The sequence below is a fragment of the Nyctibius grandis genome, chromosome 3 (assembly GCF_013368605.1).
Source record: "Nyctibius grandis isolate bNycGra1 chromosome 3, bNycGra1.pri, whole genome shotgun sequence".
NCBI classification, from domain to species: Eukaryota; Metazoa; Chordata; class Aves; order Nyctibiiformes; family Nyctibiidae; genus Nyctibius; species Nyctibius grandis.
Genome location: NC_090660.1, coordinates 21759954 through 21775132, shown reverse-complemented (window position 1 = coordinate 21775132; position 15179 = coordinate 21759954). Strand labels below are relative to the sequence as shown.

General features: G+C 37.1%; 1 protein-coding gene across 2 annotated transcripts in view; it reads right to left on the bottom strand.

The window, feature by feature from the left end:
- Positions 1-308: 308 nt before the first annotated feature.
- The window catches only part of LOC137661486 (cadherin-9), a 75393-nt gene continuing 60522 nt past the window's right edge, over positions 309-15179 (bottom strand). For both annotated transcript variants that reach the window (XM_068397041.1, XM_068397042.1), the window contains 4 exons: positions 13767-13888; positions 4389-4506; positions 4044-4295; positions 309-796 (listed from right to left, as the gene is read on the bottom strand). In XM_068397041.1, coding sequence (XP_068253142.1) covers positions 309-796; positions 4044-4295; positions 4389-4506; positions 13767-13888 — 980 coding nt within the window. The remainder of the gene's footprint in view (positions 797-4043; positions 4296-4388; positions 4507-13766; positions 13889-15179) is intronic.

The window sequence follows — 15179 nt, the reverse complement described above, 5'->3', positions numbered from 1 at the left end:
AAAGGTAATGCAAAGCAATTAAAATAAATTACATTTCCATCTCATTATTAAAGGCACAAAAAGCCTTTTATTGTCTTTTCATTGTCAATGAAAACCTTTAATCAGAGGTTTCTAGGCAGAGAGGGTGAATTATAGATTTTTAAAAATCTAAATCGTTCATATTCATTCACATTGATTAAGCAAACTCTTACTAAGACGACACCTATTTTTTGTAAATTTTTTTTTCCCAAGTAAGAGAGAGTAGGCCGGTTTATCTAGTGACATAGACATGAATTCCACTAACACTGACCAGGTCACAGATTACTTTCTCAGTCTCGATCACTGTCTTCTCCACCATACATATCTGCTAGTTTTTTAAACCGAGGTCCCCAGTCACTGAGGTAATCATAGTCTTGGTTGCCCTCTGTTGTAAGTGATTCCAGGGAGCTGAGGGAGTTTGCTATGGAATCGTTTCCTTCATAGGCATATGTTGCTAGTGAATCATAAGGAGGGGCAGCTGGGTCTAAATCATTTTCCTTTAACCTTCTATGAATAAAATCTTGGACATCAATGTTTTCCCAAAGAGGTGCAGTCCGTCTCATCTGAAATATAGTTTCTGGGATAACATCTCTTCTCATCTTACTTTCCTTCCTTGCTTCTGGATTTCTCAGTGTGCCAATGTCAAAAGCCTGGGTGTCTTCTTCCCCACCTCCTTCATCATTGTAGGTCACAATGTTGTCTCGAACATCATCCTTTGAGATGATCAAAGGTTCTTTCTTCTTCTGTCTCTTGAGAGCTGTAAACAAGACAACTAATACTGAAAGGAAACAAAAAGATGAAGAAATGGGTAGTTAGAAATTAAATAAGTGAGCAAATATTTTGCATTATCTGTTGAAATGGAAAAATTTTAAGGCTGAGATGGGATTTTTAGTAGGAAAATAGTGATAAAAGTAATCTCCAAGTTGAAGTTAGTAAGGAAAAATATTAATGACTTTGTAGCCTTCAAAAACTTATGCTTTTTTAAACATATAGGAGCAATGATTAAAATATTATATATTTGAAATAGATATACAATGAAGCTGACATTGAAAAGCAGACAATGTCTTAAAATATATCATCCTACTAGGGTTTGACTTTGATTTTAGTTCTGTGAAGTACTGCCTTCCTGGCAGTCACTAAGGGTGATTTCATCAAATGTAGTTGAATCTCCTTGGCAAAAGTAATTCACACTCTTGAAAACTAGTGATTTAGGTATTCCTAAGTGCCTAATTCACTTTTTAAAATTGGATCTAATTGGAAAAGAAGAACCTGTAGGCCTTCAGCTATCAATATTACTGACAAAACTATTTTTGGCTTCAATGACTACAAGAATTGGAATCCAGTCTTTGCTACTAAATATTTCTTTTTAAAAATATGATCCTCCTAGTTTAAGAAATATTAGTTGAATAACTCTTGCTTTTGGAGAGGTAAGGATTGACACAAAAATGAACCTCTGCAGAGGAAGATGAAAAACTGAAGATTTTTAAATACATTCTAGTGACTAAATGCTATGGATTTCAGTAGGAATTCAATGCTTAAATGCATTTAAAAATCTGACCTTAGCTCCAGTAGCTGGACTAAACAGGAGAGGCCAGCGAGATCATCTGTCAATGAGGCATAACAGCGCTGAGCACTTTTGCTGAGTCTTAGGAGGAAAGTTTTTACTCTGAATGACTTGAGTACTGGTGAGTAAAAGGGAAGATTGGACATGTTGCAGGTAAGGAGAGGGGAACTGAGATCTTCCACATGCCATGGTACAATACTGTGAATGTAAAGGCTGTTCTCTTCAGTTTTGTTTGCAGTTTTGTATGTGTACAGGAGTTATTATTTTCAAGTTTTCCTAAGACTAGAGAAGTAATAGCCCACTTAAGTAAGTCTAAGAACTTCATATACAAGAGTAGAGCAGATCACTAAAAGATTATTATGAGGTGTCTTTCAGAGCCAAGTACTTAATATGTCTCTCCTATTTTGGGCATGATGACACCAGTCTACTATCCTAACACACTACATCCTGATGAACAATTAAATAAGGTGCCGAAATCCACACCAGCTGTAGACTAACAATTCTGTTTAGATGGTCTTCAGCCTTACACTGCTCTGGCTTCAGCTATGTCTGTAACTCTAAGTAGAGCAGGGTCTCTGACCCTGGGGCCAAGAGACGCAAAGTGGTCACGCTTATTTTGCACAGGACTGGTCCCTGAGCCTCATGTTCTGAGTCTCATGTGCTATTGCTGTGGTCCTAAGGGATGCTTTGTTTTTTGTTTTTAGTTCAATGTTTCTGTACTAAAGCACTGCAGCGGATCAGAGTGATGTTTTCCTAGTGAGTGAGTAAGGGTGTGCGCTTCAAGGTACACATTTCATGCTCTATGTTGGGGCGTGAAGGGTGGCTTTGAAGATTCAGAGCCTGTTGACATGGTGTTAAGAATGATGCAAGGTGGAGAGCCAGATCTGGCAGAGTTCGAATGATAATTGTCTGCTGGAAGTGGTGCCCTGCAAGTTCTGCTGCTCAGACTATGCCTGGGCAATGTCCTGGGGAATCCAAGGTGGCTCATACAGAATCACAGAATCACAGAATCACAGAATGTTAGGGATTGGAAGGGACCTCGAAAGATCATCTAGTCCAATCCCCCTGCCGGGGCAGGATTGCCTAGACCATATCACACAGGAACGCGTCCAGGCGGGTTTTGAATGTCTCCAGAGAAGGAGACTCCACAACCTCTCTGGGCAGCCTGTTCCAGTGTTCAGTCACCCTTACAGTAAAGAAGTTTTTCCTCAAATTTAAGTGGAACCTCCTGTGTTCCAGCTTGCACCCATTGCCCCTTGTCCTGTCAAGGGATGTCACTGAGAAGAGCCTGGCTCCATCCTCTTGACACTTGCCCTTTACATATTTATAAACATTAATGAGGTCACCCCTCAGTCTCCTCTTCTCCAAGCTAAAGAGACCCAGCTCCCTCAGCCTCTCCTCATTTCATGAGCTCATTTCAACTCATGCTGAAACCAGACTAGCAGCAATGATTGAACCTAAGCAGTATAGACAATCAGTTTGTCAGAGCTCAAGTACCCTTCCTTCTCTATGCTCAGCTCTACAGATATAGTTCCTATATATTGCCCCCCTTCTAACAACCTCTGTGGTCCTCTGAATATTACTGGAGGTATCTTGAATCCAGTCTAAAAACTGAAAAAAAAAGCGATCTCCTTAGAATTATACAAACTGACATCTGTAAGCTTGTCACTGCTCCCTTGGCAAGCTGTGTTTGTTAGGACAGGTGGAAAGGGAAAGATTTTCCACAGAGTTTGATTAGAAAGTAGAGATGATGGCACTTTTAAGGTGGCACTTCTCTGGTAAGCAAAACACAAAAGTTGCAGTTTTTATGTTCTTAACACCAGGATATGAGCTAGTATTTATTCTAGTTTCTTCATATATCACCTTCTCTTTCTAATGCTTCTGCTCTCCCACCACCCGTCTAACTTCTGTGCTCACACTTTATTTAATCAGCTGCTCTCGTTACTATTTGCAAGCAATTGAACATTTCTTTTCTATGCTTTTGAGCTAAGTATTTCCTGAGCATAAAAATTACAAATAATTCATGATTAAATAGCTAGTATAGTTGATAATTTTTTAATCACTGAGAAACTTATCACTTAGCTTCAGAAGTATGATTTTAAAGTCCTGGATCTAAATGGAGATCTGTTTATAATATAAAATATTACTCAAATGAGAATGGTATCTAAAACTGACCCTAGATTTTAAAATTTATTTCAACTAAATAACATTGATGGTCTCATTCTTTTTGCACATTCTTCAGAAGAGTAATGATGACAAGCACCCATACTATCTCCCTCTCCCACTCTCCCAGCTCCTTTTCCATCTTAGAAAACAGTTGGAAAAAAAAAAAAAAAGACCACATCATGTATGACATATGATTCTGCAGGGTCATGTGAATAAGGGGGTTGAAGAATATCAGGGGTCTAGAAGTGACCAGACCTTTGCCTAGTCAATTAAACATCTCATCACAGGTACTTGCCTAGCAGGATAATGATGCAGACGAGAATGGCAACCAGAGCTCCTGTGCTGAGCCCAGCAGGGAGGAGCAAGGCCTCAGCACTGCAGGACTGCATGTTCCCCTGGCTGTCGCAGGCACACACTCGAATGGTCAGCGTGCCAGTGCTGCTCTGGATAGGGTAGTCATTGTCAAATATTATGATTGGCAGGAGATAGGTACTCATCTTACTACGGCTGTATCCATTTCTTCTAGTCATAATTCCTGCAGTGTTATCTAGAATGGAAAAGCAGAACAAATAAATGTTGCTGGATTTTTTGGCTTATGTGGTATGGAGTTGGGGGGCAGATGGTACTGATCAGCAGTTACCTTTGTTGTCTACAATGGAGAAGTTTGGATGAACAGCAAATTCTGGCACCAACTCAAAGAAAAATTTGTGTCCTCGAGGAGGCTCATCTTTGTCAACTGCACTCACAGTCTGTATCAGCTATAAAGAAAAGAGTATTTCATGCTGTTTTAGAAATCTTGTGTTTGAAATAAGGTCTCTGTTTTTTATGTCTGGTAAAAACCCAATGAATCTCTATCTGAAGGCACAAACTGATGTCCTAAGCCAAGTGTTCCCCACTTAAACACAGGAGAGGTTACAGTAAGCAAATTGTTGTTTTATTGTTCAAACACATAACAGAGGATGAAAAAGGGACCAGTCTTCACTGCAAGACAGCCATGTGCTTTGATTTGTACTCAGTACCTTGCAGTGATACAGAAACAATTGCCCTTCTGAATAAGCCATAAACCTCCTGTGGCCTCATGTAGCAATGACACAGAGTAGTGTGTAAACCAGTTGTTAAGTGGATCTAATTCCCAGTCCACCTCATCTGCTTCTGGTGATAAGTTGGAGTACTGCACTGGCAGGATGCTTGGTTCTCCTGAGGTAATAAAAAGAGATGCTTTACTCCCTCCTAAATTGAAACCTATGGTTGTGGAGCTTTATAACTGCCCTGACAAGGCCACTCAAGCCCAGCTGGGAAAAAGTGATAATAGCGCCAGCACAGGGTCAAAGTAGAGTGGACTAAAAATGAGAGGCTTCAGCAGTACCTCTGGATTGCACAGGCTTTCCTGTTGCATCAAAACATGTACAAATATGTGTACTTATGTATATATAGACACATGTATGCTGGCAGTTTGACTCTTTTTCTATCTGTCTGCTGCTAGACTGATAGATAGAGGCTAAGGAAAACAGCTGTAGAACTGAGGAAGGAAAAGCTACCTGGGAATAGCTGTGGTTTGTGAAATGACTTGCAACAGTTAACACCATGCTGGGTTGCATGAATTGTAGTAACTCCAGTGAGCTGTATGAATGACTGCTATGTCCTTTTGACTCCCTATTGGGTATTGCACTGGAGGGTGACCCATACTCCACCTTGGCTTGCAAGGACATATTTGAGTTCAATCACAAGATGAAAAAGCTTGGTGGTATGAGAATAGGAGTGGCCTTCATCTGAGGATGCTGCAACTCAGTACAGGCGAGTTCCTACAGGACCTAAACTTAGAGGCAGAAATTGCTCAGCAGTCACACTTGTCTCTTTCAAAGCCATGAGAGAGCCAATGCCTGTCTTGAAGTTTTCAAGTGTTTCCAGTGTGTAGGTTGTCCTGAAATCCCACAGAGATCAAAGCCACTTGTTATCAAAGACTTACTTCATTACTTGTTTTTCTGATATTTCCAGGGAAAGTACAGCATGACTTGAGTAATTGTCAAGTAACACTGATACAATTTTTAAGCTTTGAAGCAATCAAGTAAGGAATGGCTTTTTCTTATGTACTTTCTCTGAACATGATCTTGAGTGGGACTTGAGGATAGAGTTAAATTTTGGAGGGTATTTCACATCTCTCAGGATGGAACACTGTATTAGACAAACATCATTATAGGGCTACGAAAAATACTAAAGTGTTTTTCTTACTGTATCATTCAGAAATCTGCTGCTGCTAGTGCTGTACTGCACCATGAGTATTTGGCCCATTTTTTCTAGTTAATTTTGGGATACTTTTATTACACCTAACAACATTAAGTTGTTACAAAAAAAAAAAACCAGCAGAGAGGGTCTGAGTTTGGCTCATTCACTTCCCAGCAGCTCCTTCTAAAACAAACACAAGGGGGTTTTTATAATATTCTTTTTATTTTTGAGGCATATTGAGGAACTTGAAAGGTAATTTGTGAACATTAGCCTTGTACAAGAGAACGTGATTATGCTGAAGGCAGGATTATGCAGGTTTTTTTAAGTGTGATTAGAATAATAACTACATATTAAGGTCTCTTCACTTTTAAAACATTTGATGATCATTGCTCTTTAGAATTTTATTTTTTTTAAAGTTTTAGCTGTTTCCCAAGATTAGCCAAATCCCTGTTTGTGGCAAAGTAGCCTGTTCAGTATGTTGCTGAGTCTCTGATTAAGCCAACATTTTTCCAATGTCCCATTGCTTTTCTCTTTGCCATAATCTGCCTCTCAGAGTGGCAATACAGAGACCAAGACCAGGATGGTGCTTAATTTTAGTTTTGCATTGTTTAATGTAAAAATGTAATATTACTACCAAAAAAATTTCCTTCTGATAGGACTAAAGTACCACATTGAAATGAGAAAATTTTCATCTCACCATTTTACAAGTTTGAAAAGACAGAAAAAGTGTAAAAGTACCAGAGAGAAGAGAGATAATTAAAATAAGTGATAATATTTGAACTATTACTTGCTGAAAAACTCAAGGAGAAAATATCGTGATATAATTGCTATTAGAAATTGCAGTTGAGCATCTTGGGGCTTTTTGAGATGTAATCAGTGGGATGTTTGCAGGATATGGATTTGATTCCCTTCATATGTAAATCACAAGGAGGACAATTGTGCCAGGCATAGAGGAACCTAATTACACTGAAAACTTATTGTTGAGGCTAAGGCTGAAGAATAATAAAAAAACCCCAAACAAACAGCTTATTACCTGCTCTAACTATTGGCTGCAGAAATTAAGAATCAGCTGTTCTTCCACCACGAAAGATGGGAGAATAAAGGAACAAAGAGAAAGGATGATTGCAGGTGAATTTTTCCAAATTATGAAAAGGTGAAAGGAAATTAGAAATGTTATCTAATTAAGCTTTTTTTTTCAGTTATACAGCTGTAAATAAAAGAGAATAATGTTAATGAAAATCACTGAAGAAATTAAAGATATTTTTATTTTTTTATTTTTATTTCTATTTTTATTTTAAGGATGACAGTTGTATGAAAAGATTTAGTACTGTTTCATGTACATTTTGTAATTTCATGTTGGAAATATATTATTTCATTTTGAAGCAGTTATGGACATTGAGTTATGATCACTCTTCACTAGGAGTTCAGAGGAAGATCTCTCTCACTGTAAGATTTATGAGGGAAGAGTTTTATTTCAATAAAATGACTTTTACTCAAATATATTTCAAGCACATCAGGCTTAGAGAAGATAAAAAGCATTCCCATTTTTTTCTTTTTTCCATAGTTTCCCATGGGAATGAGCACAATTTAGTAAATACAGCATTATTGTCATTATTTTGAGGTTTGCGCATACATGTGCATGTGCATTTCTGTGTGTTAAAGAAACAGTCTCATACTCTTGAATGGATCATATTAGGTAAATTTCAGTTTTGAGGGGTCACTTGTCTTTGAGGGTACTGAAAAAATAAACTTAGGCATTGACATAAAGTTTTCTCTTTTACACTCAGGACAAAGTGGTGTTAGCAGCTTGACAATGTAAGATGAGTTGTGAATAAGGAATTAGTCCCACTGGAAAAATTTCTTGAAGAATTTCTTTCATGATGATACCAGAGGTTCTGTTAAAGGTTTTGGACCTATTTCCCATTGGCATTTTTTCAAATGTGGAAATGGTTTGATTATAATACCATTTTGTGGTTTGTTTGTTTTGTTTTTTTTTTTCTCCTGGATACCATGTTTTTAAGGCCATGACTTACATCACAGTCAAAATTGTGATTGTAGTTTATGTTCAGGCTATTCTGTAGCTATTCATATTCATCTCTGAAAAAGTGATTGGGGTGAATAAACTGCCTAGTAACAGAGTCCTTATATATATCTGGTACATTCTTAGACGTAGCCTACTCTCTAGTTTTCTTCAAGCTGTTTTAAAGACACAAGTGAGTAAAAGCTAGATGGGGGAATTCTGAAATAACAAGGGTCCTTGTGCACTTCAGAGCATGCCCTTACTGTTCCAGAAGCTACATTTGTGGACATGGAGAGCTGCACAAGTAGGAGACTTAGGTCGTGGACTCAGCCTTGGGACTGCCTCTAAAAGGAATATAGGAACCATTAAAGCAAACATTAAGCTAGTAGTGCATCTTTAACAGTATAAAGGTCAACACCAGCTAGCCACTTTTCAGATGGGCTTTTCAGCCTGCACTGGTTTTGCATGTCATGCAAATAAACCACAGTTGCACATTGGCTCCAGGGTACACATTTTAAAATGCAGCAACATGCTTTGGATAGTTTCTTGAAAGGTTCATTGAAGAAAGCTGAAAAAGATGAGGTCTATAGGTGGACAGATGCAATATATTTTCAGATTAAAAATTTCTACTAATAAAACAAAATTTGAGATGAATAGAAAGTCTGCAATGTAATCTGCTGCTGCTTCTTTTCAAAACAGCAGCATATCAGTGGTTGGTATCGTATTTCTCAACCTTTTTTTCAAAATTCTTTCTTTTAAAATTCACTATAAATAAGACAGTGAAAAATAATGTCACTTTCACAGGAATTTAAAGATGGTCTGCTGTTGTAGACAGTGCCTTTCTGAAGTTCTAAAAGATGTAATTTTCATATAGCATGAAAATTGTACTTCCAGTCTCAGAGAAGTGAGACCACTGGAAGCAGACATTGCTAAGCTACAGATAGAGTAACAGTTGCTGAATTTTGTTGTTTCTTGTGTGCAATTATAGATATGCAGAGGAGTAGGCACTTCATCCACATTCAATCCACTTGAATCATTTGGGCTTTTGTTCTTGTTATATTATGCTCTTAGTTAAACCTGGATATTGTACAACAGAAAAATTTCTCAAATGTCATTTATCTACTTTCAGCTGCTTCTGAGATAAGTCTTAAAAAATATCACTAGGCACTTGAGAAAAGAATGCTTGGGACATTTTGCTGTTTGTTTTTGTCTGACAATTTTTTCAGAAGTGGTGTAGGAGAGAACAGAACAAATATCGGAGCACTTGCTTTGTCATTCTTGAAATTTATTAAGCTTGTTTTGTGCTGCAAATATTTCTCAAGGAATCTGGAAAGATCTCACCACTTTGTCTACAATGTACTATGAAAAAAACATATTGTGAGAGAGACTGCGCTTTTGACAATCATCAGAACATAATAGTGTGCAAATGCTATGGGGGAAGGGTGGAAGAGTAATTTTGTGTTTCTCCTGTCCATTCTTTCTCTTGCCCCTTTTCCTGCCTATACGATCTGGTAGGGTCTATCACTAACTAATCTTGTATGTATTAATAACATAGCACAGTATAAGTGGGTGGGATGAAGACTTTGTAGAAGATTTTGAAGCAGCTACATTTCTCTAGGAGTGAAGTGATAATATAGTTCGAGCATCCTCACATATAAGTGTTTCAAAATCAATCCAGTGGTCAGTGGATGCCCATCTTGTAATTTTGTGGCTTGAATAATCGTGTATGTTCAGGCATAATTCTAGCCTATACACCTGTATGGTGCTAGCTGCAGAAAGCAGCCTCCGTCACGTGTGTAAGCTTGAATAGACCTTTGATCTTGATACTTTATGTCTCAAGAAATGTTCTAAAATGCCTGCCACTTAACAAAGCCTCATGTTTGGTAATGCAAAACAATTTGGTTTTCAAGTCTTGGCTCTGTTCCACAAATGTGTCGGCAGTTTTAAAGCAGGACTGAATGCTTATCAGAAGTTGGAAAATTCTCCTTTGAACTCCAGCTCTTCGAAAGAGAGACAGACTGTTACCATGGGTCTCTCACTAAATCAAGCCAACAGGTGTTTACCTAGAGAAAGCAGCTACAATGTATGAACAACCCGTGACTGATAATTAGTAATGGCCACATGAAAAATGTGATCTCTGTCTGCTCCATCTGAAAAAGGGAGGGGGAGTATGGAGACTAATGAAAAGAAATATCTGCCAGCTTTCTGAAAGAGGAAACAAACTCCTCCTCTGTTCTGATATTTGAGAGCCCCTGATGGCGAGAAAGAATAAAGCATCAGTGCAAAAAAAGTGACCCAGGTTATCTTCTTAAATATTATTATTGATAGTTATTGAAATTAGCTAAATTGTTACTAGCAAATTGTTCACTTAAGTCAGTCTCCTATTCAAATAAATCTTCCTGGTTTCCATGGAGAGGACTCATCCGATAATCCAGTTAAAAAGACCCAATTAATTCCCGTGACAAAGGTATGAGAGAACTTGTACCAGAGCCTTCCCCACAACAGTCCCTGAAGTTCTAGTACACCATCAAAGGATTAGGGATTTCTAAATTTTGCAAGAGGAAGTCTGCGTCTTACTTTTCTTTAGCCTATATATTAGCCAGTGGAACGGGACTCACATGGTGACAAATCTGTTCCAGCCTAATGAACATAGTTGTTTATGCACCTCTAGTGATAATGTTTCTTCCCAGTCATACCAGTGTTATTTGGAGACAAAAGAGTGGCAGGGAAGGAGGAGAGACTCTGTAGGAATTTCCTTCCTCTGACCCTTCTGAGGCTATCTGAAAAATACAGCAAATGCAGCCTCTAATATTTGCTGATGTTGAGAATGAGTAATGTCACTTGGGTGGCAGAGAGCAATATTTGATCATTCTGACTGCTTCCTGATGCACCTGAGATAGAGACAGCAGTGTGATTAATAATCACAATTAAAAAAAAATAAATTTAAAAATTAACTAATTGTATTTATCTTCTCAGTCTGGCCCTCCTGCTATGAGCACCAGATGTAGAAGCACTGCTGTGATGTGTCAAGAAGCAATAATGATTCTAATAAGACAGTTGCTTTAGGTTATCTCTAAAATAAGATGGAGTAGTATTAAATGAACACAACATGATTCTGTATCTTTATTGTATTGTAGGGGGACTGCTAAACATGAGCAATACAGGCTGTCTGGAACTTAGCATCCTTGGCCAAAATATTCAAGTTTGTGTCTGTATTTTCATTGTTATTTTTAGGCACCGCAATAAAAGTAGTCTCGTGCTGAAGGTAATCTGTTTTCTGGAATACTAAGTCAACTATGTGTAAATGTCCAGATATGAACTCAGACGCCTGTCTTGAGGAACCTAATTCTTAACAAATAGAAGAATGGTCTGGATCTCTCATTCTTCTGCAGTTGCACTTGATGCACACTGTCTTTCTAGTATTTTTATGGATTTTTCCAATTAGGGAAAATAATTCCTGGAATTACATTGGTACACTAGATGTAAAGGAGGTCTGAATAAAAATATACCTATCTAATAAGCCTCTGTCATCTCTGTTGTTAGAAAAGCACAGAATTTACCAGAAAGATAAATGAAATTTTATACATTAATGGATATTTCATCAAGTATGCTAGACTAGATGGAAAATGGGTTAAGGAAACTGACAAGCAGTATGCATGGATTGAACTCAGTTCAAATATATGACAAAACCTATGTTTGCTGGTTGATAAAACTGCATATGACTAATTTCAATGAAATCTTAATTTGTAAGATTTGGAACCTTTCCTTGTGTTATGCAATTAAAGCACATGATTCACTTTGCTATCAGTCATTATATTTTAAGATTTATTTGTCTCAATTTCATCTTGTGCAAAGGGATTATGTTGCACAGACAGGATGTAGGTCATATGTGAGCTGTTTGAAATTAATGGCTAGAATTATCTGAATGTATTCCATCTGGAAAAACAGCTTATAAATCATAAAAGAAAACTATGAAGGTACAATAACCAGATTTTAAGGAATTTTTGCTCATCCTGTAAGTCTTGAACTGTATTCTTATGTGGCAATTTGTGTCACTGGTTAAAACACAATGTTCTGATCATAAACCTCAGCTGTTTTGAAAGGTGCTCCTTGTTTATTTTTCTGATATAATAATTCCTTCCACCATTTTAATTTAATTCATCACTGCCTTTGATATATATACTCCTCTATTTATTCATTTGTATAAAAATAGTAAGACTTTCTTGGAAAAGAGTTAAAATATTGGTCAAGTACCTCTTCAAAGCCAAGTGATTTCACTCAAAGTATCCTGTCTTTCTAACACACTTACCTAAATTCCAGTGTTAGGTGCAATCGATGAAAAAAAAGTAGAATTGAATGCAAACTTCACCAATGCACTGTATCCTCTTTTTCTCCCTTTTTTGGTGTCTTTTTTTTTTTTTTTTTTTTTTACCATCTGTTAAACCATTCATAAAACATGATTTGAATTGCAACTGGTAAATTGGATGTTCTTGCTCTGTCTAGAGTTCTGCAGGACCTGGAAATGTAGACTCGTCTCAGGTACCACCTATGCTACTTTCAGTGCAGCCCTAGTGACTATGGTAAATATAACACTAGGCAGCAACCAAGGTAAAGCATGAGCATGCTTTCTGATGTGTATCCATATCCCCCAGCCCTGTAAAGCCTTTGAGTGTTGCATGGTCACTGTGCTCTAAGGACAAACAAAATATCCTACATTCTGATACTTTCCACACACTTTCTGTGAAGTCAGCCAGCTTTGATTGGATGATGTCAGCATAAAACAAGTGAGACACAAGGACAGACCTAAGATGAGTTCAGGATTCCATCCTGGCCTCTCTCTGTGAGAGTAGGGACCCACTTAGATTTGTGCTAGAAAAAATAATGATCTCAGGCTTTTTCTTCTGCTCAAAAATGCGTCATTCTAGAGAAGAGGCTCATGCATGGACTTAGGCCCATGCTTGAAAGACAATCTTGAGGTATCCAGGCTGCTATTAAACCCAATTCTTAGGTAAATACTTTCAGAATTAAAAATCAGCAAAACATACATCTTTCTTCATAGGTTTTAAAACTAAAAGGCTGACTGGCTTTAGCATAAATAGATGTTGGTTGTAGCGGCAGTAATATTAAAAGATTTCTGTAATATCCTGGCTCTGAGTTCCGCTGGTCTGCCTCCTTTCTCAGTTTCCAGTTATCACTTTATTTTCTCTACAAGTCTTGCTATTGTCATTTTAGATTATTACAGAATTGCTGAGATGATAGTTTAGAAAGGGATATACATGAGCTTTGACCAAATTCAACTCAACTCCAAATTGAAGTTTAACTTACAATGGAAACAGTTGCATTATCTTTTACTTTTGTAAAAGTTTATTTTTCACATCTCCTTTAGTGAAGCATAATAAAAGATTTTCCTGGTTTGTGTACTTGAAGGTGTGGCTACATTAACTAAGGCTTTGAAAAAAAAATCCAGAAAAAAATGGAATTATCAAACAGTACAAAGGAGTTTGTAGCATTATGCATAGCTAGTTGTGAAAAAGATTTTCTGATATTAGGAATGAAAAAACACCTTAAGGTACAATTTTGTATTATATGCTATGTTATTACACTAGGGTAAAATCCTGCATCTTTTATCTGCTCAAACCCTTTTTGAATAAACTGTTTCTGTAGAAAGTAGGGAATAAAGAAGCTGGGTTAGTTTGCAGTTACATTGAAGTCTTCATGATGGTATTCCAGAATAGTTTCATTACAAGTTCTTCAGTAACATAAGTATTTGTTTACCTGTCCTGCTTTTGCATTTTCACAAACAAATGTTTCATAGTATTTGACAAATTCTGGTGCATGATCATTTATGTCTAAAATCCGGATGAAGACGGGTATCTGGCTACTTTGTTTAGGATTATCTGAAACAAGAAAATTATTTATATTACAATGCTAAGATTTACAGTCTATGTCTATGAAAAGACCTGAAATTATCTAATATATTTTTCCAATAGACACTAGAAATGTTCATTTATCTTGATTATATTAAAACAATATTTTATTTTCTACTGACATGTATTCCGTACGCATAAAAGCTCTATTTATATTTGAAACAAATTGTCTATTACAGTATATCTATTCTGAAATAATAGAAAGTATACTTAAATTGATTTGCATTAGAAACAGGTCACTGAGTTATTATTGACTTGTATTCCATACATCAGTGCAGTAAGTGATTCATTGCAAAAGCTGTTTCCTGAGGTCGAGCTGTCAAGAACATTTACTTGTTCAAATCAGTAAATCATTTAAACAGTGTCAGCTGATAACACAAAAAAAAATAAAAAAAAAAACAACCCAAAGTTGTCCTTTCTCCCCAAAAAGTAAACACCAAAACAAAGAAAGGAGATACGTAGACGCTATCATCAATCGGTCTTCACAAACTTGACCTCCAAGGTCAAGCTATCGCTGGAGATGAATCTCACAGCACACATATTGAAAACGGAGACATGTCTGAGCAATGAAAAAACATTTATGAGGAAAAGGTATCAGTCTTTCTGAAAATCGGAATAAAATTCATCTCTCCATTTTACCAGACTCCCAGACTATTAAGCACATAGACTCCTGGGGAATCCATCTGGAGAATGAAGGAAGGGAGAAAAGCTGTTCCCTAAAATCAGTGTCTCTTTTTCCCCTCTGATGACTGTTATCAGTTGGCTGGAAGGAAAAGGCAGGCAAGAGACATCCAGATCTAAAAGGGTCCAATAGAATAGTAAAGAATCCAGGTGAAAGACTTAGGGCCAGGGTTTGCTTCAGACATGGAGGGGAAAGAATTTCCTCTAGTGTTGGCTTCAAATGGAGCCGTTTCCTGAGATAAATTAAAGCAGTTGAAGTAAAGCATAATTTCTTCCCCTGTTTACAGTGGTCATTCTGACAATGTGTTATTTGTCTGTCAGGGACATCTTTTTTTCCCAAGGATTTTCTCAAAGACTTAGCTTGGGATAAGTCCAGGGCATCATACCTGCATCAAATTATTTGCTGGGAATTCTCAGGGAACCAGTTAACTTGTCTAACAAAAACAGGACATGGTTTTGTTAAGCCTGAGAATTCCAAATTATCTTTTCATAAATGGGCAAAGATAATCCTAAAGTAGTAAATTGAATTTTTAGATGTGCATTTAAAGATATTCTGTCTATTGATAATATCTGAATAAGG